The sequence below is a fragment of the Musa acuminata genome, chromosome BXJ1-2, assembly GCF_036884655.1.
Source record: "Musa acuminata AAA Group cultivar baxijiao chromosome BXJ1-2, Cavendish_Baxijiao_AAA, whole genome shotgun sequence".
Lineage (NCBI taxonomy): Eukaryota > Viridiplantae > Streptophyta > Magnoliopsida > Zingiberales > Musaceae > Musa > Musa acuminata.
The window spans coordinates 20236296-20262426 of record NC_088328.1 but is presented as its reverse complement, the minus strand read 5'-3'; the positions used below and the strand labels follow the sequence as shown (position 1 = coordinate 20262426).

General features: G+C 37.7%; 3 protein-coding genes across 4 annotated transcripts; 2 read left to right on the top strand and 1 right to left on the bottom strand.

The window, feature by feature from the left end:
• The first annotated feature begins 764 nt into the window (after positions 1-764).
• Positions 765-10236, top strand: LOC135597436 (uncharacterized). Its single transcript, XM_065090379.1, has 3 exons — positions 765-1103; positions 2513-2661; positions 9868-10236. The coding sequence occupies exons 1-3, from the start codon at positions 918-920 to the stop codon at positions 9998-10000; spliced, it is 468 nt and encodes a 155-aa protein (XP_064946451.1). The 5' UTR covers positions 765-917; the 3' UTR covers positions 10001-10236.
• A 2442-nt stretch (positions 10237-12678) lies between these two features.
• Positions 12679-15111, top strand: LOC135597434 (RHOMBOID-like protein 3). Its single transcript, XM_065090372.1, has 5 exons — positions 12679-13079; positions 13460-13623; positions 13955-14118; positions 14213-14463; positions 14800-15111. The coding sequence occupies exons 1-5, from the start codon at positions 12805-12807 to the stop codon at positions 14909-14911; spliced, it is 966 nt and encodes a 321-aa protein (XP_064946444.1). The 5' UTR covers positions 12679-12804; the 3' UTR covers positions 14912-15111.
• Positions 15112-16228: 1117 nt separating this feature from the next.
• LOC135597426 (probable transcriptional regulator SLK2) lies at positions 16229-25476 on the bottom strand. Of its 2 annotated transcripts, none has more exons than XM_065090354.1 (10): positions 25261-25476; positions 23922-24759; positions 23681-23812; positions 22842-22890; positions 21396-21610; positions 21215-21283; positions 18790-18890; positions 17899-17992; positions 17748-17817; positions 16229-17150 (listed from the first exon to the last, which is right to left on the bottom strand). In XM_065090354.1, the coding sequence occupies exons 2-10, from the start codon at positions 24732-24734 to the stop codon at positions 16309-16311; spliced, it is 2385 nt and encodes a 794-aa protein (XP_064946426.1). In that variant the 5' UTR covers positions 24735-24759; positions 25261-25476; the 3' UTR covers positions 16229-16308. The 2 variants fall into 2 exon arrangements, with proteins under 2 accessions (XP_064946426.1, XP_064946435.1); XM_065090363.1 differs by having other exon boundaries at positions 21396-21502.
• Between the last annotated feature and the right edge of the window lie 655 nt (positions 25477-26131).

Here is a 26131-nt window from a genome sequence, read left to right as displayed (position 1 = left end):
ATATATATATTTTAGATGAGTAAATTGGTTAAGACATTAACATATGAGATTAACTTATAAACCAACTCTAATATATTTGATCTGATGTTTTCTAATCCTAGAAATGTGAAAGTAATCTCTAAGAAACGAGTGGGTCTTTTAATTACAAAAGTCATAAAAAGGCATAGTCAAAGATTTCATAAATATCAACAAATAAAATAAAGAGTCAATGTAGTCGATTTCAAGTAGATTTTTAAATTAATTTCTTCTGTAAACAGTACATTAAACCGTATACAAAAAGACATTACTATACGGACTCTAAGAGATGTCTCAACAAAGACAGTAGATTTTATATAGTTAATGCATATTGATTTATTGTTGTGTTACACCAAATTTAGTAGCTACATGGTACACATCTCATTCATTGCTCAAGCCTTTGAATTGTCATCACATTACTGGTCATACAACCTAAGCCTTCAAATTTAATCCTTGCAAAAGCCTTGAAAATTATTCCTATAGCGTAGTATTCAATGTTTCATCCACAAATAGTCAAAGGGTAATATGAATTTTGTGAGCAGTATTGCATTAATTTGTATAGGAATAAATTCGGTATATTTTGAACTTTTCAAGGGTAGATATGTAAATTAATTTACAGTAATTAGTAGTAACCTTAATGACAAGAAGGGGGCGAAGATCCAACCTTTGCCGTCTAATCTCCTCTGCTAGATGTGTTCTTTTCTGGACGCCGACGGAGAAGAACGAAATCAACCGACCCAAAAGTCCAATTACAACGCCTTGACCAAAAGCCATTCTCCTATTGATCTATATTAATCCTAACTCGACTTCCCTTCTCCGTCGCTCGCGCTTCTCGCTTTGCCTTTGCCTTTGCCTTGGACTCGAAGGCAGAGTTCGAAAGGGGAACACACTCGGCGAGGACGATGGCGAAGCTCTACGTGCAGACGGTGCCTCCACCGGATCTGAACAAGAACACGGAGTGGTTCATGTACCCCGGCGTCTGGAGCACCTACATACTCATCCTTTTCTTCTCCTGGCTCCTCGTGCTCTCCGTCTTCCGCTGCACCCCCGGCATGGCCTGGACCGTCGTCAACCTCTTCCACTTCGCGGTATCCGGCCTCTTTTTTTTTCCCTTCCTCGCCCCAAAGATTTCATCTTTCCCCTTTTTTGTGAACTTGATTTTGTCAGATGTTTATTTTCTTCTTCGTTTTTTTCTCCTTGATGAATGTCGAAGATCCCATTTCGAGTTTTGATTAAAAAGCTAAGGTTTTGGATTCTGATTGTTTTAGTTTCCGAAAGTTGGATTTTTGTTGGTGAATGTAGAATTGGTCGGAAGATTTCAATGGCTTTGATTTTTTTTTTTTTCATTCTTTTTGTGGGTTTTGCGCTTGGAATCTGCAATGCCACACTGAACGCTTGCGTTTCAACTGTATTAGTTGATGTGTGTGGTCTTTTTTGCTGAAAAGTTTCTCCTTTAGGTTATGCTGACCTGAGGCAAGCTCGGTAATGACTTATTGTTTATGCTGGCTTTTCCATAGGCATATTTCTTTGCCATCTAGAAAGTTTTTGCAGCAGTTGAGTTATAATATAGGATCGAATCTGCCTTGAGATGATGGTCGATGAGGTAGTAGGTATTGAAGGAGGCATGTGGACAACTGCAAATGTTACCATCAAAAGTAACTTTGGCACTTCTCTTTGCCTTTGATGAGTAACTTCACTGAATCAGTTTGTTATTGGAAATTTGCTCTGATGCATTGGGGGACTAGTGGGCTTAAGGTTTTTGTTCCTAATGCAATGGCCATTGATAATCCTCAATGGGCCTTGGATTATACCCCGATTAAAATCTGGTTGTTGCGAATAACGTATCAAAGCCACCTCTTCTGCTTCTGCTTCTGCTTCTGCTTCTGCTTCTGCTTGATCAATATTATCAGTATCGGTATCCAGATTTTGACTTTCCTCCCCGTTGCTTGATTAGTGTAATTCTGCTATGCATTGAAGTGGTTCATTTCTGAGGCGGTAGAACATGAATCTTGATATTCTCATGTGATTCAACATGGTCAATTCCATCTAACAACAGTTGTGCTTCGGAGTCTGAGCATTTGCTTTTGTGTGTGTCAAGCATCATCCCATAATCTGGTAGAATTGGAAAGTCTGTTTGAATGTGTCAGATTGCATATTGACCAAATTTGGGTAATTCTCCTGAGAAGGGTCATTAGCTATGGGCCTTTTAGAGCAGCTCAACCTTCTGAAGCTAGGATGTTTCTTGCTTGTTGTTTTGGTGAATAATGAAGAACCTGATAAGTCGAAGTTACATTGACTCTCTTATCAATTTATTTCTCTTTACAACCAGGATTGACTGATTACTTTAGATGTTTGTCATTTCTGTTTGAAGTAGTGCATTCTATTGTGTTTCTTGGTTTACTTCTCTCTGAAATTTGCATGTTTAAGTTGGTTGTGCAGGATTACCTCTCTGACATTTTGCCTATCCTGATATCATTTTGTCTGGATTGTTTTTCAGATTACCTATTACTTCTTTCATTGGAAAAAGGGGACTCCCTTTGCTGAAGACCAGGGCATCTACAATAACTTGACCTGGTGGGAGCAGATGGATAATGGGAAGCAACTAACACGGAACAGGAAATTTTTGACTGTTGTACCTGTTGTCCTGTGAGTGCTATGTTTCTGAATCTCTATTGCTTATAATTTTGATACGTGTCCTGGACTTAAAACTAATGAAAAACCATCTGTATCAACGGCTAATTCTGTGGTTAGGCGATATGGTGCCACAAATATTAAGACTTGGACAACATGTCATTCTTCTTGTTCCAACCAATAGAGCCAAACTTGGGCATTCTTATGACATGCCAAGCACCAGGAAGCCTATTCCTTGCAAGTAAATATGCTTATGACATGTCATATGTTATATTGGTATAAATAAAGAAAAATTTGAGTACATATGTGCAATATGTACTCAATGATAGTAAAGCTGCAAGATGCTTGTTTAGAGCATTTGACGTTGCTCGTTATAAAGAGAGTCATTCTTATGTCTAGGGTGTTATATCTGTGCCATTGGTTGTCATCATTGTTGGACCTTGCATACCTTGCTGAAACTTGTGCATTTACCTTAGCTATATCAGTCTCTTCAACTTGGAATTTAATTGGTTTCTTTGAGCATGTTTTCACTAAAGATTTTGGTCTTCTGGCCTTCCTTTAGATTATTTGCTCAACATCTCTTAAGTTTTCATTCTTCATATGTTCTTTTTTGCAAATGAGTTTTATCTCTCTACCTATTTATTCTCCATTTGTTCCATTACAGATGAGGTTTATCTAGTGAAATTTTGTTAAAATTTGCAGTTATACTTGTCCTGTTTCACCCTGGGTTATGAGGAACATGTTCTTATGTTGGTTGTGATCATTTTCTGCTGGTGCATCCCATAGATTTATGACTATATGTTTTCTCTTTCACCCTGATAATCAGAAATTTGTTCTTGTTTCAATTGACATCATGTCCTACTGATGCAGTCCAAGGATAGATTTTATTTAAATTATGCTCATATAAATAATTTTGGTAGAGTAAGTTGACACATATTTGAACTTTTTAGATTCATATGTTTGTTGAGCATATTTTTATGTCTTAATTTTGTGGTACTGGTCTTTTGTGATCCTTAAAGTCTTCTTAGCATATGAATGGTGTAGTTTTCAGATAATTGTTGGGTCAAATATCTAGTCAAGAATAACCAACTTAAAAAATCTGGCTATCTCCAGTAAGATTTAGCATCCCCATAAAGTCAAATTTCTGGTTTCTTTTTTATAGTATTTGAGCATATTTCAATCATGGATCCTCCATATGTTAACAATTTTGTCCTTGACATTTTCAAAATATGGATTCAGAATAGATCATAACTTGAAATCTGAAAGGCTATTGGTAAATCTGTGATTTAATATTCTAATGTCAATCTAATGGCAACTTGCTAAAGTTGTTGGAATTCCAATGCAAGCAAAGACAAGATAAAAACTTGCTGAATAACTTAATAGTCCAGTTGACAGATGGGAATTTAATTTATTGGTTGTGGTTTATTGCTCATGCAACCAGAAGGAACAATCAAAGTGTCTCCTAAATTGAGGAAGAGTCTAGAGCTAGAGAAGCTTGTTACCTGAGAACATTATTTTAGTCAACATCACAGATTTATGATCAAACATTGTGTACTCTTTTTGTAAGATTGCAATTAGAAACTGGTGAGACTTAGATGCTGAGCCTTTTCATGCATTCTGGATATCTTCTGCAGCTCTTTGAGGTCTAATTATTCACAAACTCTATTTTACTTCTACTTACCTAAAGCTAGTACAGTGAACATTAGATAACTAATTATTTATTGCACATTTCGCATTGTGCTGTGATTTGATAGAGTATTGACTTCTAAATTCTAGAATAACTTCTTTCTTTGATCAGGTACATATATTCAGTTTTACTTTCTTCATTAAAGAGTCATGAGAGCTACATTGAAGGGGCCTAGAATTTAATTAGGTTCTAAATAGAATGAAACTAGTGGTGGCTATTAATGCTTCATCTGTTTTGAATATAAATGACAACTTCTATCCTTTAAATATTTATTTCGCTTCACTTTACCCTTTGGATTTCTAAAATGACTACTTAAGAAAATGATTGTATGCCTTTGTCTTTAGGATATATATAAATAGTCAATATGAGTTTCCTTTATGGTTTCTCCACAAATATAATTTTAGTTAAATTAGGATTAGAAATTATTTATTTATGAGCTATGCAACTTATTTATGTTATAAGTTGGATAATATTATAGGTTTAATTTGAGAAAGCTTGGTGAAATGATTGCCATCATTCTTTCTTCGCAATTATACTTGCTCTGTCTATGTTTCTTCTACTATATTTCTTCACTAAGTTGTGGTGTTTTTATGAGGTCTCATAGACTGATGTATAAGTTCAGTTTGTTCGCAAGTGTCTTTGGATCAACTGTTATATCTGGTAACAGGAACTGGAGATGATTAGAAGGTGAACTATACATTCAAATGGCTATATCCTTGCGATTGTGTAGCCACCTTGTGTAAGAGCATTTTGTTGAATTTAATCATTTAACCTCTATCAAAGCAATGGTCCTAAGATTTGTTTAATCTTGATCAAAGGTTCATAGGTCAGCCAAAGATTCTTAGGTCTGCTTCGCAGAATGATGAAACAACATATCTGCAACTGAAATCAAAGAGAGCTGGTGCAATTTATGAAAATTTCAACCAACAGGAAGTGAAATCAGTCTTTTATATGAGATCATCAAAATAAAATGTAGGCTGAGGGAAAATGGATAATATTACACAGAATGCATCAAGGACTGCGTTGTGGAAGCTTATTGGCATAGCTTAAGATGTAAGTGGAATTGGTCTAGAGTTGAGTCAGTTAATATTTGAAATATAGTCCAAGGTTCTAATTGCTGTTGTTGAGATGAGGATGTTAAGACGAATATTTGGAGTTCGTAGAAAAGATAGGATTATGAATTTTTATGTTTATAAACAATTAGGTGTAGCTATAATAGAATACAATGAAATTATTTAAGATGATATGAACAAATCAATAGGAGATCTATAGATACCCTAGTTAGATGAGGCGAATCGAATAAGAATAGTTCGTTGATTGTATATCAGTTAGTGAGCTCACTGAGGTAAGTAATGTGTAGTTTGTAGTAAGTATTTTAATTTTGAATGATACCGTCTGGTTCGCCAACAGACTAGTACTCGAACCGCCCGCTATCGGGCGGTACCGTTGATTGTGGCTAATTTGGTCCCGTTACCGCTTGAAATCGATCGGTAACGGTCGATTTCGATCGTCGTCGGCTACCGGGCAGTATTAGCAGAGGGAGGAGGAAGAGGGTGAAGAAGAGGGAGAAGAAAAGGGAAAACCTGGAGATCCGACGTCGCTCTCCCTCGACGATCCCGATCCGTCGCTGCCCTCCCTCGCCGGACGCCGCAAATGAGATGTCGCCTCCTCGTCTGAGGCGACGAGGCCTCAGCATCGTCGACGACTTCTCATTCGCGCGGGGAGAAGAAACGAGGTGACACCATCGAGATGACATCGCCCTTTTTTATTTTTTAACTTTATTATTATTATTATATATATATACACGCCCAGTGGTATGCTCGTACCGTACCATACCGAGCTAAGTTCGATACTTGGTACAGTACGAAATTGTGAACCTTAGTTTGTGGGATAATTAATTGAATATACCAAAGATCAAGGATTTTAATTTTGAATAATACTGCTTATACCAGGCGGTACGTACTGGTCCGCCAACAAACTTATACATGGACCGCTCGCTACCGGGCGGTACTGTTGATTAGGGATGTTTTCGCCCCGTTACCACCCAAAATCGATCGATGACGGTCGATTTCGACCGTCGTTGCCCACTACTGGCTGGTATTAGCCGAGGGAGAAGAAAGAAAAGAGAGAAGAAAAGGGAGAACTTGGAGATCCGGGCCTCACACCCTTGATGATCTCGATTCGTCGCCGCCCTCCCTCGCTGGACGTCGTAGATGAGATGTCGCCTCCTCCTCGTTTGAGGCGACGAGGCCTCGGCGTCGTCGGCGACTTCTCCTCATCCACGTGGGGAGAAGAAGCCTTGGCGACGTCGCAGGGAGAAGAAATCGAGTGTCGTCGAGGCGATGTTGCCTTGTCGCCCTTTTTTGCATGGGGAGAAGGAAACCGAGCATCGTCGAGGCTACGTTTCTTCTCCCCACGCAGGCAGAAGAAACGAGGCAACGTTGCCTCGTCGTCCTTTTTTGCGCGGGGAGAAGGAAACCTCGGTTTCTTCTCCCCACACGGGCAAAAAAAACCTCAGTTTTTTTTAACTTATATATATATATATATATATATATATATATATATATATATATATATATATATATATATATATATATATACACACACACACACCAAGCGGTACACCAGAACGTGCCGCTCGGTATACTCGTATCGTACCATACCGAGCTGATCTCGATAATCTGGTATGGTATGAAATTGCGAACGTTGCCAAAGATGATTTGTACTGCACAAGGGCCTAGACTCCAGGGACTGCCATCTATCTCACGTGTCACTAGCATCAGCTGTGTATGTAGCTTTTGTTGGCAATAATTTGTCTAGATAGATGAGGGTACTTAATGATGCTTGAAATTGAGGTGTAACTCACTTCATTAACTATCACTTAACCTTAGAAGCATAATGAACAAGTTATATACCTTTGTTCTCCAGAAGTATATGAAGTCAAAAACAAAGTTGGTGCAGTCTATACTATTAAGACTAATTGAGATTTAGAAATAGCATATATTGCTTCTAGAAGGATTTTGTTGTCAATATGAAAATTTAGTGACAATAATTAGAATAATAGTGGAAAAATGGAGAAACAGAAGAGAAAGGAAGAGATGATAAACCCTTCTATTGAAGTTGGCCTTACCGCCAGAAAACTATACCTTTTATGATGGTCTTTCGCGGCAAATTTTAGTAACAAATCATAGAACATGACAATATTACACATTAAGAAAGATAATTGAAATTAGTGTTGGTTCTGATCAGGTTAATCTTAATTAACAACAGCAATACTATAACAGCAGAATCGACAGAGATATGCAAGTAGAAGATATATAGACGAAAGACAGGAGGGGAAATCAAGTATGATAGTATCCATAGGTAAGAGAAATAACTTACAATGCTTGTTTCAATCTACCAGACACCATTGTGTTGAATGAATATCCAGACTTTTTTCAAGCTTAGAATTCTACATAAAAGGGGACAATCAAGCTGCTGCCCTGACCTTGTTAGTGTAATTCTTTCAGGACTTGCTGCAACTCATTATCAAACTCCTTTAAAGCCAACTATTTGATTTTTTTTTCATGGAATCTTCTTCTTGGTTTCTTTGACACTAAAACCCATCCAAACATGTGAACGTGAGATCTTTATTTATTGGCCACTCCAAGAAAACGTATTTGTTACACTTTTGCAACTTCTAAATCAGAATCTAAAATTAGATTTTCTGGATTTCATTATGATTTAATTAATATAATGCAAACCTACACTTCTCTCAATTTTAGGTTTCATCATCTGGTAACACACTTCTAGTCGAACTTTATAAATTTTGTAGTATGTCATGAAATGAGTATCCTTGATCTGAACCCACCAACTAATCCAAATTTGCCCAACTAAATTGAGTTCTGCCGAAATTAATTTTATGTTGGTTCTAGGACATCCGAATGCATCAATTTTAGATGGTCCGATTTTTGCATTTACCACGTCCCCCGATGCGTCAAAATGGTTGAGCTGGGATTTTGAAGTAATTAGAGTCAATCCTTTCTCTCCTCACTCCTAGCATATTTACACCCCATCTCATATTATCACTAGAAGTTTGTGTACTACAAATTGAATCGACCACCATTAATCCTTGAGGCTCAATGCTTAAATTCTCTTAAGCAGTCTAGCTCTCTCTGTATGCATGTTTAAGATGAGATCATGAGATTCTGACCCTAGTCTAATTTTGGCACATCATAATGTCAAATAAGAAAAAAAAAATATATGTTATTGTATATTTTTGTTTTGTTGTGTGTTTTTATTTTAAATAATTTATATTTTGACCTGGATTCAATTTTACCCTGATGAGGATGCAAACAAGTTGGGCATAGGTGAACAATATTTAAACTTGTTATAAGAACTTGAATTTGGTTTGACTTTCCTTTCGCAAGCTGCATGTTCTTCTATAGTTACAAGTTTGAAAACTCGCTAAAGTTTGGACTGATAAAACGAAGATTAAGACTGTTAACCAGTCATAACATTTGGACTGATAAAACTTTCTAAAGTTTGGAGTGATATAATGAACGTTAAGACTGTTAACTGGTCGTATAAAGTTTCCAACGAAATCAAAACAACCGAGTAAGGCATCAGTTTTCACCCTAGTCAGCTCTTGACTGTTTAATAAAATATAAGTCCTTCTGGTGATTATTTTAAGAGGATATTGTTGAGTCAAAAATTGAGTATTGACTGCAACAGAAGCCCTTTTCTTTGATTGACAAATTCAATCATGACACATTACCAAGATTCCAACCACCACCCTTGTGTGTAGAGTTGGTACACTCCAAAAGATAATACTAAATGTTAATTTAATTTTAAAACTACAGCTGGTATTGGGTATGTTGGCATATTGGTATCCATTGGTCAGATATGTACCGTATTTACTTCCTTGTATACTAGGAGATTTAAAACCATGTCTGAACATTCACAAAACTGACACAATGTCTCCAATTGTCGGAGAGAACTTTTGATATTTAGTATAGACAATTAAAGGCTAGTATAGATGACTAAGAGGTAATTATTTTTTATGCAATGCTAAAATGAGCTTTTGATTTTTAATTTTACGAGTACATTTGTGACATGCTGAAATATCTTTTTGCCATTTTATCATCTTTTACTTGTAACTTATCAGGTTCTCTGAATTCTTAAATGAGTGGTTGAGCATGCTGGAATTCTAGCAATTATTTTGTTCTTTGCAAAGGACAACAGTGTTTGTTGAATATTACTCCAGTAAACTAGTATATACATTTTATTTTATGGATATATTGCATGCTTCGTGCATGGTTTTTCTTTTCTTTATTTTCCCTTCTCAATTTGGTTCTTGCTGATACAGTAAGGCCAATTAGCATATCTGTGACCACAAAAAATCATGATGCACACTATTTGTAATTGTTTTAAAGAAGCATCTAATGCTTTAGGCATTTGAAGGTAATCGGTTAATGTTGCCCGTTCTTCTATATCTTAAATCGACATAATATGTTCTTTCTAAATCATGTATCCTGCTTTCTGAATCTGCACAGGTACCTGATGGCTCTGCACACTACCGACTACCAACATCTGATGCTTTTCCTGAATACACTTGCAGTGGCCATTTTGGTGATTGCGAAATTCCCAAACATGCACAAGGTTCGTATTTTCGGGATCAATGAATGAGCAGTGACGCACACGAAAGATAACTTGGCGGTTGTCCTTTTAATTCGATAGCTAGATCTTATAGGCCTAGTTGGTAACACTGAATACTGAATGAAGTGCATAATGCCAAAGTCGTGGTTTGTTGTTCATATACAGAACATATTGAAGAATATAGGAGTGGATGCTGTTTTGCTTTTGTACTTTCATCTATCGATTTTATATGAATATAAGAAAAGTGGTGTGCTTTTGACTCTCAATCTGGGGTTCTGATTTCTGCATTCTCTTATAAATGCTTATAGTAGCTGCATCATGTTGCATATTTAGACCCAGTAAAAGATCAATATCACAAAAGAAAATGTTAAGGATAGATATGTATAATTGTTGTCTTGTAACTTAATCCTATTAGCCACATATATTAAAAGTAGATGCCTTCAATTTAGCCTAAGAAACTAGTAATGCATATATTAAGGGATATGATAGATCTTCCTATCGATCACTAGATTTGGGGCACAACTTTTGGGGTGCCTTTGCTGTGTTGATGTCCCTGTGTAAAAATCATTTTACAAATTGTATTTGTAAAATATTTTATTATACTACTGCAAGAAAACATCACTTACCGACCTACTCACGAGTTCTGCTTAGAACAGTGTCGTCGCTCTTATGTGATGGGTTACTACATCAAATATATTATATGATTATTTTTTCTATGTACTTCTATTTTGCTTTTAGTTTTTTAAACAAATATAGTTGATATATTTGAATTGTCTTATAATTGCTTATTTTGTCATATATATATATATATATATATCATTTTACATTTGTATCATAACAAAATGTAGTATCCGTTTAATATTTGTATGTGATTTCAAGCTTGTCGATTAAAAACAAATGTCCATATTTATCATCTGATCTATCTTAACCATATGTTTTAAAAGAGCTATATTTATGTGCTTTAAAATAGGTCTATAATCCTCTTGATGGAGGTATAAAAAACATTGCAACTAACGTTATAAATCTTATACAAATCCATATCATATATCACAGTCATATCACCTTATTAGACCAGTAGTCGATAGAGTGTAAATAATGTACTTCAATTGTCTCGTTAGGGATATTTCAAGAATTATACAAAAATATGAAGCACCCTTTGGAAATATGAAAAGGGTTACATACAGGAAAAAAAAAATGAAGGAGATTACCATTTGCAATCTCCTTTTACTATTTTTTATATTTTTAAATTATCCTTTCATAAATGAATGTAAATGTCTCCTCCTCCTCCTGTTCTTCATCTTCTCCTTCTCCTTTTTCCTTCTTGTAGAACGATGGATGACAAATCGGATTGGATGACGTTAAGCAACATTAGCGGTAAGCAACGATAGCGAACAACGTCACCTCCAATTATATGTGCAATAGCATTAATGAGTCATCGCATCGTATCTACGATATCAGTAAAAAGTAAAAAGGAAAGAGCGACTCTCATAGCGAATAGAGTTAACGATGATGATAACATCAGTAATCAGGATAAAATAAGAAGCTTTAGAAAGAAAGAAAAAATAATATTGAGATTATAAATAATAAAACAAAATGTTTTTTTATTATTTTTTAATGAATAATCAGTAGCAAGAAATGATGTCCGCGAATAGTAAGTTTCCAAAGGAAAAAAGACATAAGAAGCTTCGAAACAATAGACGTGAAAACCTGACAAGAAAAGCCCAAATCAAACCAATCAGGTCCACCACGTGTCAACCCACATGAGCTGCACCGCACTTGGATGTCTCACATCCTCCTCAACCCTCTCTCTCTCTCTCTCTCTCTCTAACTTGTACCGAAATGATTGCTTAAATCGATCTCTATCTCTTATTTCTCATTTACCCGACATTTCTGTCTTCTCCGATCACTTTCATTCTCCCGCGGGACCCATCAGGAATCCTCTTAGTCATCCAATAATTCATCCAATGGAAATAAAAAGAAGAATATATATATATATATATATATAGCTACGGTTACAAACACGGTTGAGCGGTTAAATCCATGGATGCGGTCATCACGAACTCGAAAGCGAACGTGACGACGAGGAGGGCGGGGCGAAGTGATTAGTTGGCTAATCCACTTTTCCCCGCTTTCTATCTTTTAGCTCACCCACTCCAATTCCAATGGAAAAAAAGGTGGAACAGTGGTCAAAACGTAGACGCCAAGAAAAAAATAATTTTACATATTTATCCACTTGATTTCCTATGCTTATCCATCCACATTTCTTCAAATATTCCGACATTACATATTATATCCTTTCAAATAATTAAAATTTTCATGTGCATTCAACTCAGATTGACCATTATGAGTATTAACTTCTCATTCTTTCAACTTAAATCTAGAGGTGCAAATAAAATTATTAATTTACTGCCTAATATTTTTGAAGTAGCAACCACAATGACATATATTATATGCCAAATTAATGGAATTAGTATTAAAAAATCATTGGAGCTAATTTTGCTAAAATAAAATTAAGATCATCTCCTCCACCAAGCGCAGTGATTTAGTAAGTTTTGGTCCCCCAATTAAACCTACCCTCAGAACTACCAAATCCTCCATTTGACGTAACCGACAACGGAAATGAATGAGAGAGAGAGAGAGAGAGACAGAGCGAACTGTACGCGAAAACAGAAAGAATAGTCACCGCCTCTTCACTCTGGTTCAGGAGTTCTTAACTTCCCCAACTCACCCAAGTCGTCACCCTTCGAAGCCAAGCGACCCTCGCTGGAATCCACCCACCCCGCGCAGCCTTAAAGGCTCCACCTTTGGGCGCTGTCGAGAGGAAAGCGACCAGGATGGCGGACGTCGAGGCGGACAGGGGCGGTGCAGGAAAGCGGCGGGGCGGCGGAGCATACGGCTACGGGCCGGCGGAGGCGGGGGAGAGGGCCTGGACACCGTGGCTGGTGCCACTGTTCGTGGTGGCCTGCGTGGCGGTGTTCGTGGTGGAGATGTACGTCAACAACTGCCGCGCCCGCCCCCAGCCCTACGGCCCCTGCGTCGCCCGCTTCCTCCACCGCTTCTCCTTCCAGGCCATCCGCCAGAACCCCCTCCTCGGACCATCCTCCTCCAAGTAAATCCCAGCGTCTGCTGCTTCCTTCTTGGTATCTTGATGATAGTTCGGATCTTTACTCGCTTGCAAGCTTTGTTTGAATGGAAGAAATGTCCGATTCAAACCCTCCTTTTCTCTCTCCCTGTTGGAATTTTAAGTTGCTTACTCGACTTCAACTTTTGCGCTATCTTTTTCCTACCAATTCGTTTAGTTCAAGTGTGGAAAGTTGATGGCTTTCTACACTTCATGATCTGCTTGCTTGTTAATGTTTCGTTTCTCTTCCTTACGAATAACATGATGTGGATCATTATGCTTGGCTAACCTGTGTAGAAGTGTATCTCTTATGCTTCTCGGTGAGAACCTGTTTCTCTTTCTCATGAACATCCCCCTCTCCTTTTCAGCTTGGAGAAATTGGGGGCTCTTGAATGGTACAAAGTAGTTCATCGGAATCAAGGTTGGAGGCTTGTTACCTGTATTTGGTTACACGCAGGTCTTATCCATTTACTCGTGAATATGCTAAGCTTGCTCTTCATTGGAGTTCGTCTTGAACAGCAATTTGGTTTCGGTATGCTTCTATCTTTTAATACATTGGTTCAAAAGCACGTATGTGGATTGCTTACTAGCCCTACTTGTTTTGTTAACTGTAAGTAAGAAAATGGATTTATTTTTGTTGCAGCTGGCCATCTTGCATTTTGGATTTAAATTTTATTTTAGTATTAATTGAAAATTTTGAAGTCGGAAATGGAATATGTTATTAAGTTGTTTCTGAACTATTTAAGACAAATGTATTCCTGGTTCAAATTGTTGTTTGGTCTGAGTATGATCTACGTATTCCGCTGCAAATGTTTGTATAGTTTTTTCTTTTTGCCTAGCATGATGAATTCCCTGCCTTGCAGTGCGCATTGGAATAATATATCTCCTATCGGGCTTTGGTGGAGCGGTTCTCTCAGCTCTGCTCTTGAGGAATAGCATTTCTGTTGGTGCTTCTGGGGCCTTGTTTGGCCTTCTTGGAGCAATGGTTTCAGAACTTATTATAAATTGGACTATCTATTCCAATAGGGTGAGCGTATATATTTTATTTGTGGGGCTTGTACCGGTAGACACTTCAGTTTAGTTTTGCACCTTAGATTAACTAAATTGATCCCTTTTTGTAGGTTGCAGCTTTATTAACTCTTATGGTTGTCATTGTAATCAACTTGGGTATTGGCCTGTTTCCTCATGTCGATAACTTTGCCCATATTGGAGGATTCTTAACAGGTTTCCTCCTGGGTTTTGTTCTATTAATCCGACCTCAGTTTGGTTGGATGGAACGCCATGATCTGCCCCCTTCAGCTCAGGTTACCTCCAAGTACAAAGCGTACCAATATGTCTTATGGGTGATTGCATTGCTTTTGCTGATAGTTGGGTAAGAATGCTTCATTAGTGTTTCCAAGGAATTCACTTTATGGATAAAGTTGCATTGTTTAGTATTGCATTTCAAATTAGCATCACATTGTGCTACCTTAAACTACATTATAGTTTGCAGGGATTGTGGCAATTGCCAAATTTTTGCTATATTCTTAACAAGTTTACTTCATTGTGAATTAATCGTCGATCTTCTCTAATAACTTCTTACTGTCGCTACCAATCAATTACCTACGGAATTTTTATACATTAGCAATGTGATTTATACTGCCATTGACAAATGTATTCTTAGGAACTCTGCTACTTGGTCGGTTCTCACTCTTTGGTTCTGCTGCAGATTTACAGTTGGCTTAGTTATGCTTTTTAGGGGAGTGAATGGCAACGATCATTGCCATTGGTGCCACTACTTGAACTGTGTGCCTACATCAAGGTGGAGCTGTGAGGATTGAACAACAATGAGATTCTTGCAGGGAAAACCAAATGAGTTCTGGGAGGATAGTGAGACAGAGAGTATCAGATGTTTTGTTCTGTTGTTTAGATACAGCTGTACCAGAGTTGTCGTGTTACCCACATTTTGCATATTTTGCATTAGTTGTATTAAGTTGCTATGTAGTGATGTTTGTTATAGAATATTACTTACCTTTATCGATGAGCTATCCAAGAATGGTAGTGTTAACGATCGACTATCTGAAGTTAAAGCAAGGTTGTTGAGATTCCCAGGAAGAGCTACCATCCACCTTGTTCCGCGATCGGCATCTTTGTTTTGACTACTTTCTACTCCATTCCAGGTCGGTTGGTAGTTTTCACTCCACAAAAACCTTCATGATCGACACAGTGTCTCTGTACTTTGGCTTTAATTTACACGATTGGTATTATGGCGATAAAATGCTGTGGATGCTTGCAAGGTCAAGTGAGATGGTGCAACTCAACTCTAAGAGCACCCTTTAGTTGATGCTACTCTGCATCTGATGTGTGGTATAAGTTTTGTTAGAGCTTGTCAAGTGTATTGGTTTATATGCAATTCCAATATTGTTCGCCAAGAGTGTGCAAGTTAACATCAAATCAGGAGGTCATGCCAAATACATCATTTCAACTCAGGCTGATGCCTGAGAGGTAGAACCAACTCCATGAATCTTATAGCAAGCAAATACACTATTGTCCTATTCTTGGTCTTAATTCTTTTCGTATCCTAATATATATATAGTGCTCTGGCTATCTCAATCAAATTCCCCAAAAGAAAACTGCAGCAGCCATGTAGAGTTTACTAGGAAAGACCCCTCATTTGTAAGTACCATTGCTGCATCATCCTGCCCATTAAACACACAACACCCACAAAAGACTCCCTAAGTGCTGCAAGCGTACCAAGCAAGACACTATGGCCAGGGTGTCCACAAAACATAAGACATTCAGAAGCAGCTTAAAATGTCATAGATCTCTATGACCTTACTGAGATGTACCGCCAAATGATGTACATCAATGAACTACAAGCTCACATGCATCTAGTTGTGAGCCAACCTGGACAGCTCCATGACAGATATTTGACGGATGACCAAACACATGGGAAACAGATTCAGTGCAAGTATTTCACCAAAAGGACAGAGCTATCCTTCCAGCATTTCTATGGGGTTTTACCTATTACAGAAGTTGAAGTTGCAGCAGCAAAGACATGTCAAACCTCAAAACTGCCAATATGATATATCTTTCTGGTATAATTTGCACATGATATTAAATAGCATAACCGATTACCGTAATGCAACTGTAGTATATATACATCACAATTGATTTCCATTTCATTAATCGTTACCAACTTTACAATCAAGTTCACACCATCCAACCATTGTCCTCATCACCAAGATTCCCCATCAAACATCCCATTTGGCATAAGTTCCTGAGCAATATGATCTATTTCTGGCAAATCCATGCTCCCCAGCATGTCGAGACTTGCAATTAAATTGCTGCCACTACTGGTGGGGTTGTTGGCAGCAGTGCTCGATTTGAAACTGTTATTTCTGCTTGGTACTGTCAGTGTGCCATCATTAGGAAGGTTTCTGCACATATTTTGCAGGTCAAGTGTATTTCCAGTTGATCCAGAGTCAATCCTGACTGATGTGCCACTGATGCCACCTCCAATTATATCTTCGGCTGTGGGATTAGCATTTACATCAGAAGCAACAAGAGACTGCTGCGATGCTCCCTTGTCATCGATCATCTCTTGCAGCATTTGTTGAAGGGCAGATTGCTGCAACTGTTGGTTCACTTGCAGGGTTTGCAGATTAGTCTGCCGGGACAAGCAACCATCCAATGGAAGTGGCACTTGATGTTGTCCAGATAAATTATTGATGGATGTTTTTGTCGGTATAGATGTGGCAGAACCCTGAAATTGTACATAGTCTGCATGTTTGGAACCACTGGTATTACTCAAAAAAGCTTCTTGCTGACGCACATTCTGCTTTAAATTCAAAGAGCTTTTCAGAAAATTCTGGTGGTCGTTTAGTGCGTGAACACTCTGCTGGCTGCTGTTAACAACTTGGCTAGCTGCCAGATTGTTAATTATACAACTGTTTAACCCTGGATGATTGCCCATAACTTTGTTCATAGATCTGTGATCGCCTGGCAAACTATGAGCACTCATCACTTGCTCTGACTCCCACTTTTGTTTAACTTGCCTTGGATAGTTCTTCAAACTCTCTGTGGAAAAACTTATTACCATCAACAATCTAGACCCTGGTTATATTAGCTATTTTCTGCAGCAATCATTTTAATAATGTTAAATGAACGTAAGCAACAGAAAATTCTGAGTTTAAGCAAATATATATTTGAGTACTTATATGATACAAGTTAAATCATGTAAAAAGAATGAGTCCGAATTCTCATAAAATTTAAGTTAGGTGAAGTCTAAATTAACCTAATAATAATTTTATTTTAAGTCCTACATGAGTGACATGAACATATACTGTGACCTAAGTCATATAACGGAGGTAAAAATAATGTAACTTGAAGATCATTTGTTTCCAGGTATCTTCTGTAAAGTTGTAAAACTATTTGATATAATGTTATCAACAAAAAATGTATTGGAATCAGATGTGACACAAAAGGTCTAGTAATAAAATTATATAGTTAAGATGTTTAAGTGCCGATGCTTTAGCTTGAGACATCAAATAAACATTATCCTTGGTCAAGAAAGTTTCAACTACTAATTTGAATTTCTGAAGCAGCACAGAGAATATAAGGGCAATGCTATGTACAATAACTAAACTATTAGATCAAATCTCGGAAGCATGTTACCTAGTGGTCCAATCTTCTGATCCTGGCTAAAATCAATCAGGTCCTTCATGCTATTGACAACCTCAGATATCTGAAAAATCAAATGAATGATGAACAACTTACGAAAAAAGAATATGACAAAAGACATGAACTCAAACGAGTTCTCCATTACCTGCAGGCACCTGACATATCTTTTGGAGAATCCTAAGTTACTCAATGATTTTAAGTCCAAATCTCTTGCTAGTTGATGACCCACTGCTGCAAACCTAACGAAATGATCACATATCGAAGAGCATAAATGTTGGCCCAAAAAAATCACACATCACAATCTTGTCCGATTGAGAAGTAAAAGCTTCACAAGATGTCTATTTATCAAACAAATGAAGATAATAGATGTTTCCAGAAGTCATACAAGGAATCATCTTGTAGAACGGAACCCCCCAAAAATAGACTTCAACAATGCTAGCTGGCTCAGTAAGTCTCTTTCTTTCATGTATATAAAATAATTTACAATTATTTTGTAATTAGACAACATTATTTTACAACTACAAAGCATAAGAAACTAAATTCTTACTGTCCCCTCTTAGCCAGGAATCCTGGCTTCATCTGTGGTCCACTCAAGATAAGGTTCAGTTGAGCTACCCGAGGTGCTACCCTTGGTGACCATTGATAGAGATGAAATAAAGATCAAAGACAAGATACAAACCTATGCACACAAGGCATCTCACATAAAAAAGATAATGACTATCCATACACTGAAATTTGCAAATATAAATTCCAGAGATGCAGTTCCAAACATAACATAGTAAGTCATTCACACATTAATAAAGATAGTACATGAACAGTATTCAAAGATACTCAGCATCAGATATTATAAATGCATTACATTTACAAATTACATGTTCCTAAGAAGCTAAGATAGGAAGACTCTGATCAACGAATGAGAGATAATATAATTTGAAAATCTTTTGCATCAATGTCTAGATAAATGTGAAAAGTAACATGATCTGAAAGAACTTGTGTTTGCTTTAAAAGCTTAGGATGTTTGAATAAGTTCACTCACAAATTGCAGCTGGATTGCAAGTATTGATATGAAACTTCAGTACTACTGCTTTCAGCTACAGCAGCTTGATATCTTTGAGCAACTTGCAACAATTGGTCAACCTGAAAAATTACAATTGGTTAACCTGAAAAAATTATGTATTGGTTAACCTGAAAAAAATTATGTATTTGTTAACCTGAAAAAGTTATGTTAAACAGTTAGAGCATGATGAACTGATGAATTCCCAAAACTAGATTAACTTTAATAACAAAGACTGAAAGCAGCAGCACATGAAGGATACAACTTGCAACAAGCATAAGAGATTCAGAAGTTGGCTTGTAATGCTGAAGAGTAAGCAGAGTTAAAAATAAAAGATAAGTAGAATCTAAATTGGTCACTAAACTGTCACCATGACTGTGGATCAAGATTAACAAAATTAAGGTACTTTCCCCAAGATTAGTCTTTTTTGCATGTTCCTCAATATTTTAGGCTTTCACGTGTACCTTATTAATAAATAAAAGACCTAGATATGAGGCATTCATGGAATATGTCTAAAATAAACCTATACCAAATCGCAGAGAGCATAAATTGGAAGTGATCAAATTTGACATTATTATACAAGTAAGACCAATGTGAAACATGCACCAATATGCTCCTAAGCAGTGGAATCATATTAAAATCCTATGAACTTGGCTTTTTCACTAACATCACTCATGCATAGTCCAGTCATGAAAAAAAAGCAAATATAGATTCCTAGTCAACTACATATAGTTGGAAAGATACCAAAAGCTGGCTAGAAAAAATCCTAAGAGGCACTATCTCAATGTTCTGGAGTTCAACTAAAATATATTTTTGACATAATTGTGCAATCATCATAGCCAACTTAAAATAAGGAGCAAAGTTAATAATCAAATTGTGCATATGATCCCCATATGTTACCATACTTAACTGCATTCCAGCTAAAAAACAAAATAGAATGATTTATTTCACAGTCCAACTGCTTAAAAATGTCTGGAAATTAGGACACTGAAAGTTCATGAATTGATGGGACCATTGATCTACAAAGTCATCTCCAAGTTGATTTAATTTTAATGAAAAATTTAGTGTTTCAGCAGAACAAGAGCAGTGTGCTTAAACAGGTTAACTGATGATGACATTCAGAATAATAATGGTAAAAAATCGAATTTAAGTAAAATATTTTAAATAATAAATCACGTAAATTGGATTACCATGTCAGATAGATTCACTTTGACAATGAGGTTATGGGTCAAGCCGGTTCATGCTCAAGGTCTTTCTGAAAAGTCAAATGATATGCAAGCAGATAGATCAAACTCATCAACATTATATTAACTTTTAGCATGAATTCTCTGGTACACTATCATTCAATGGCTTCCAAAATCCGTACACTTCACTTATTATGGGTCCTATTAAGATTATTCTTGCTTTTGTAACACACCATTGCCTAAGACATCGAGTCCAACATCTTTGTTGAATGCCAATTTCCCTGAGAAGCAGCAGAGCCCTCAATTTAGTGGAACAGTTGTATCATAACAAATCCACGGACTGGACGAGTAGGACAAGCAGAAGATATATAATAGACAACCCATTCCTCCCATGTCCACTAACCCCATTTTGATAGACCTGTCGATCAGATTGGATCAAGCTTGCATAAAATATATAGATTTGAATCAAACCAGAACCCCAGCTAGTGGGTTGCTAAACCTGTGCCGGATCCAAGCCACTAGTTGGCATGTAAAATTGACCCGATCGTCCTGCCACTTGCATACCAACCGCCCTCAACATCTTGAAGCTATTTGTCGTGGCAGAGGTTCTTAAGGTGGATGCATGAACAAACAGGGCAACAGAGCTCGGGCAGTCGACGGTGCCTGCGAAATCAATGATAGTGGCCTCCACATGCAAGGAACCGGAGTGCCAGCTCTGGCTTCCAAGCGATGACAGATCTCATGTAAGCAGGGGTCGGATCCTACAGAGGCACCAAGGAGGGTACAGTGGCAGAAGTCAAGTACGAAATGCAAAAACAGACTTATGGAGACAAGGAGACTGCAGAAAATGAGACAGCAGTTGCCCTAAAGTTGCAGCAAGAGGGCTGGCAGTCAAACCAACGAAAAAGAAGGTGAAGGAGCAGAAGCATTCTCTTGGCATTGAATCCATTGATCAAAATAAAAATGAATAAATACCCAACACAAGAAAATGACATGCTAATGTGAGTAGCTCCAAAGAGGACTGGGAAAAAGCTCCTATGCCCTTAACAACATCAACAATTATTAAATTTGATGAGAATATTACATGTAATCGAACTAGTTAGAGCAAAAATTCTGCTCAAAACAAATAAGATCATGTGCAAAAAATATTTTTTTTCTTGCTTTATTTTTTAACATTTTAAGAACCTTCCTAGAACTGAAATAGTTGCAAGTAAACCAAATACCTGAAGTGCTAACTGTCTCCGAGGAAGAAATTCTTCATGTTGTCGGGCACAAAACTCCCAGAATAGAATCTGAAGCATAAGCAAAAAAGTTTACAATTTCAAAACTAATACTGAAAAATGAAATTAAAAAGGAAACCTTCCGGTCTCAAAAGGAAAGCTAGTAGGCCATTCAATTTGGAACCTTCAGTTCTGGTGTAAATATTATTTGGAGTTGTCCCTCTTGAACAATACGTAGATGTTCATAGATACTTTCTTGAACAGCTTTTTTAAACTCCAAAATCACAATTCCTGAAGACAATTGGCGCTCATGGGGCATATCAAGGAACAAATTTTCATCAAAAATACCATGGTCGAATTTAATTTGAAAAAGCCGCGGAAGCACTTCAAAAGTAGCTTCTGCCAAAGAATATAAAGGATATAGTTGAAAGCAAGCAAAACTCAAAAGAGTAATTAGATTCACAAAAATATAAAGAAACAAATTTGATAAAATCAAACTCAATATATGTACATACTAGTTCATTAGCAGATAGATAAAGCTGCATAATTATTAATTTTTATATGAATTTTAAATCAATCGAATTTCGAGAAGCAACAACCAAAGAGTGGTTCTAACTTCTAAAGACTTGCATGCAGATGTTTTAACCAAGGTTCGCCGTACCGTACCGTACCGGCATTTCGACCCGGGCTCGGTACCGGTACCGGTACGGTATACCGCTCGGTACACCCAGGTGTACCGAGCACTGTAGCAGTGCTACAGTGCTCGGTACGGGCGGACCGGTACAGGGCGGTCCGCGTACCGCTAGCCTGTCGGACCGGTACGTACCGCCCATACCGGGCGGTACAGTCCGGTACGGCAAACCTTGGTTTTAACTGACATTACTGACTGTGAAGTTTCAATCATGAAATGATCTATAAAAAGATTTTTTGAAGCCTAATATCTAGAATAGGGTGAATGTGAATGTCACAGCAATCATGTCATCAATCTATTATTGATGCAACAAAGAAAATATTGGGACTTAATTTTCCATGGATTAAGGTTGATCAAATATTCAGACTCTCTGATACTCTATATAACTGAATTACTCTAAAATCTTTGGCTTCTAATATTTGTCTCCAAAACTTTTTTTTTCCTTAGCTCTTCTCATTAAAATAACTTATTAAGAAACAATGTAAGGGAGAACCCAATAACTTTTTTTTCCTAAGTTCTTCTCATTAAAATAACTTATTAAGAAACAATGTAAGGGAGAACCCAATTCATGTATCTTCAACCTACATGAGTCTGGGAAGGACCAATGTTACCACAACAAGTAGAAATGTTGTTTTTGTATCAAGAAACAATATACAAAAAGGATAGGAAATTTGTGTTAAATATATTCCTTAATTAAAATTTTCTTCAGACATGTTATGCATAAGCTCAACATTGTATACAATAATGAATGCTATCACCACTAGTAAATACGTATATAAACCACCTTTCATTTAGAAGAGAAAAGACCAGTCATTATAAAACGTTTGTACAAAATAAATATATAAACTCAACAGAAACGTTGTCATCTATCTCATAAATTCCAAGAGTCAAAAGAGACTGCCCTATCTAAAAAATAAAAAAAAAGATGATTATACTAACCAAATCCCTTTACAGATTTGGAACCACAGATGTTGCACTGCCATGCATTCTGCAACAACAGAGATTGCAAAACATAATATTTAGTAAAAAGTAATGGAGAAGAGAGCCTTGTTATACTAATATGGAATAGATACAGTTGATCTCTGCTTTTTCTCTTTCTTTAGAAAGCATGATACTATTTCATGTTCCATTCAATTACAGACAAAATGAATTTTCAAATATGGGTTCATCTCAACAATGAGAACTAAACAAAAATCGAGAAACTCACAAGATACTATTATGTTCAATAAACACAGGAAGGGAACATAACAAAATGGTTTAAGTCACTATAACTGTCAGTTTGAGTCTATACTAGAGTAGGCTGCTTTTAAACACACCTAAATAATTAGTAATGCAATTAGGGAGCTTGAATTTGCAGCAAAAGAAATTCAGTCCCTCTAGAAAAAGAAGTATGAGTTTCACAAGGCGTGAAAGATCTTAGAGGATATCAAAAAGAACATGTTCAACCTTCAACTTCAGTTGCAAAACATCAGAATTAGTAGTAGACAAACTTACTTATGTATCACCTTATAATTCACAACGCAGAAGTTACATTATTTAAGTTGCCTCTACCCTTTTGCTGCAGTCTTGATGCAGCTTACAAGCATTCAGATCTTCCAATTTACAACCTAGATATTACATTGTGTAACTTGCCCCAACATTTTTTCTGCTATCTTGATGTGCTTACAAGGATTCGTCTTGTCACCCTCCTAGATTAAAATGCATATACTAATCCTGGTATAATTCACATGCAGAACAAACATTAAGTTGAAGAACTTTGAAATTCAAGGAACACTTACCACAGCTAACTGTGGGAAAACGCCAAGTGCATGGCTGCCCATATTATCATACAAGGACAAACACCACCTTTTCTTAGCTTGTATTGCAAAATACTCGGCCACAAACTCCTTCCAGTATAAAACGGAATTATCCTACCAGTGAAATTCACAGCTTTAGGACATCTCGGAATATGCCAGCGTGATAAAAGGGTCAATTCTCTGAACATATCAGATAGGTGCACCTACGAAATAATCAACTCACAGGTGGCCGATGACGCCGGTGATACAAGTATTGCATAAGTCTGCGATAACATATCTTATTATCAAGGGACTGTTTAGCAGCATTAGCTGGCGGATAAGTAGGTTGCTGCTGGTGCTGCAGCTGCTGTTGCTGCTGCAAAGTGATTGGGGCTCCTTGCATCTGAGAAAAGGAATGCATTATCTGCTGTGGTTGACGATAGACTAGTCTCTGCTGTTGAGAAATGGCCTGTTGGCGCAGGTTCAGCTGGTCTTGTGGCTGCACGGGTTCATGTCTCTGCAGAAGTTGTTGGATCAACTGCTGCTGCAGAGTATCCTCATGCCTTATGTCAAGCCGTGGTTTCTTCCGTGCATTCATTAAATTGCTAGGCTCCTGTTGCATTAGCTGAGAAGTAGCCGTTGATAGCCCTTGTTTCTGCACCTGTTCTTGAAGAGGGCTCTGTTGCACATTTGAGCAGCCATCCATCACTGAAGAACCTGAGATGTTGGAGGAGAAGGAGATGGGTGAGGACGGGAGTCGCATATACGACTCGTTGTTGAAGCTGGGGCTTCTTTGCAACTGAGAACCACCAGAGAGCGCTGAGTTGGCGTCCGTGACGAAGGAGCTCGCACCAACACTTGGACCAGAGGAGTTTCCCGTGCTGTTGAGTATCTGGTTCATGTCACCAGACGCTGGTCGGAGACCAGCATAACCTTTCTCCGACATGGAGCTCACAGTGGCTGGGGTCTGACCGCCATCGTGTTGGATGAAGGCACCAGAAGCAGAGGAAGATAACGATGGTCCTCCAACTCCAACAGTGACTCGCGAATAAGCCATCGAGGGAGCGGAACCTAATAGGCATCTGAAATCCACAAAACTATCAAGCGTCAGCCCTCTCTTAACTACCCCAGAAGGAGAAATAGAAATCTAATCGCCGCAGATTAGAGCAGTCTTTTTGCTGCCAATCGCATCCTGAATTCATAACATCGAACTTGAAATAAATTAACTCGAAATGCAGATAAACCGTTGAATCCCTTACTTCTGGGAAGAAAGATCGAACACTGAATAACCTCAACCGCAGCTTCGACAAAGAAAAATGTGACACTTTACCGTAAAATACACCACAAGAAAGAACCAAAAGAACAAACCCTAATTTCTCTCTGGGAAAAAAGACGAGCTGGTTCCAAGAACACCATGATCGCGAAACTATCACAAAAATTCACCTTTGATAAAATCCAAGATGCAAATTTCGTATCACAATATCAAAAGAACCGACACTTTCGATGAACAGCCGAACAGAAGAAAAGGGTCGAAAACATCCGAAAAAACGAGAGCATATTAGCGATCTGTGCGCGGCACTTACCCAACGAATCGCAACCTGAATCAATCAGTAAATTTCGAAGAGACGACGCAGTGCTCATCTTCCTGCTCCTCTCTCGCCCCCGTTTCTAGAGGTTGCGCCGTCTGACGAGCGGCATCCTTTGCGGATCCCGGGAACTCGAAGGGGGTGCCCGTAACCGGCAGCAACCGTCCTCGGCGGCCATCGCCAACCGGCTCCGGCCAAGTTACGACGACACCCAATCCCAGGGCTGTGGGTATTACGAGCATTTATATGAATCCTGATACGCGTCTCACGACCATTGGACCAGGCATTACAGAGACCATCCAACTCGGAATGTTGGGACGCCCCTTACGTGTACCACCCAAAATCGCACCCAGCAGAGAATTTAGGTGGGTCCAACGGATGTCAGAATGGCAGGTGAGAAAGCTAGGTGGGATTTCTGAGGCAAATAACATGCACATGCAATCGACGTTTTCTCAAAAGAACACGTTCGATCTCATAGTTCGCTAACCCTTCGACTCTCACGGTTCTCATTTACCAACTTGGTAATTGGTCAAAGCATGGCCCCGCAGTTCGATCTCTGCGGGCTCCACATCTTGAGAACCTATTAGGAAATTATCTCCTGAGAAGTGTTATTACGATTACCCAAAAATTAATGTTATTGAAAAGCCAAATTACTCATTATATTCTTAATTTCATGGATTTCTTTATTATCAATTAAGTTTAGGTCCATTGAAATTTCTGTCATTGTTTTTTACCCCATTTCCTCACTGTGCTTTCTATAAAACTAATTAGGATGAATCAATTTGATGGTTAATATTAGGATATTACAAATAAAACCAAAAACATTAAGCAGCATAAATTGAATTCAATTTTATTCTGTTCGAATATC

Bases quoted from the DNA above. Each gene is read 5' to 3' on its own strand.
- LOC135597436 (XM_065090379.1), top strand. From the start codon at position 918: ATGGCGAAGCTCTACGTGCAGACGGTGCCTCCACCGGATCTGAACAAG. The intron at 1,104-2,512 runs GTATCCGGCCTC...ATTGTTTTTCAG, and splicing joins TCAACCTCTTCCACTTCGCG to ATTACCTATTACTTCTTTCA. The intron at 2,662-9,867 runs GTGAGTGCTATG...GAATCTGCACAG, and splicing joins ACTGTTGTACCTGTTGTCCT to GTACCTGATGGCTCTGCACA.
- LOC135597434 (XM_065090372.1), top strand. From the start codon at position 12,805: ATGGCGGACGTCGAGGCGGACAGGGGCGGTGCAGGAAAGCGGCGGGGC. The intron at 13,624-13,954 runs GTATGCTTCTAT...CCTGCCTTGCAG, and splicing joins TGAACAGCAATTTGGTTTCG to TGCGCATTGGAATAATATAT. The intron at 14,119-14,212 runs GTGAGCGTATAT...CCCTTTTTGTAG, and splicing joins GGACTATCTATTCCAATAGG to GTTGCAGCTTTATTAACTCT.
- LOC135597426 (XM_065090354.1), bottom strand. From the start codon at position 24,734: ATGGCTTATTCGCGAGTCACTGTTGGAGTTGGAGGACCATCGTTATCT. The intron at 22,891-23,680 runs GTAAGTGTTCCT...CTGTTGTTGCAG, and splicing joins TTTTCCCACAGTTAGCTGTG to AATGCATGGCAGTGCAACAT. The intron at 17,993-18,789 runs GTGAGTGAACTT...TCATTTCGTTAG, and splicing joins TTGCAATCCAGCTGCAATTT to GTTTGCAGCAGTGGGTCATC.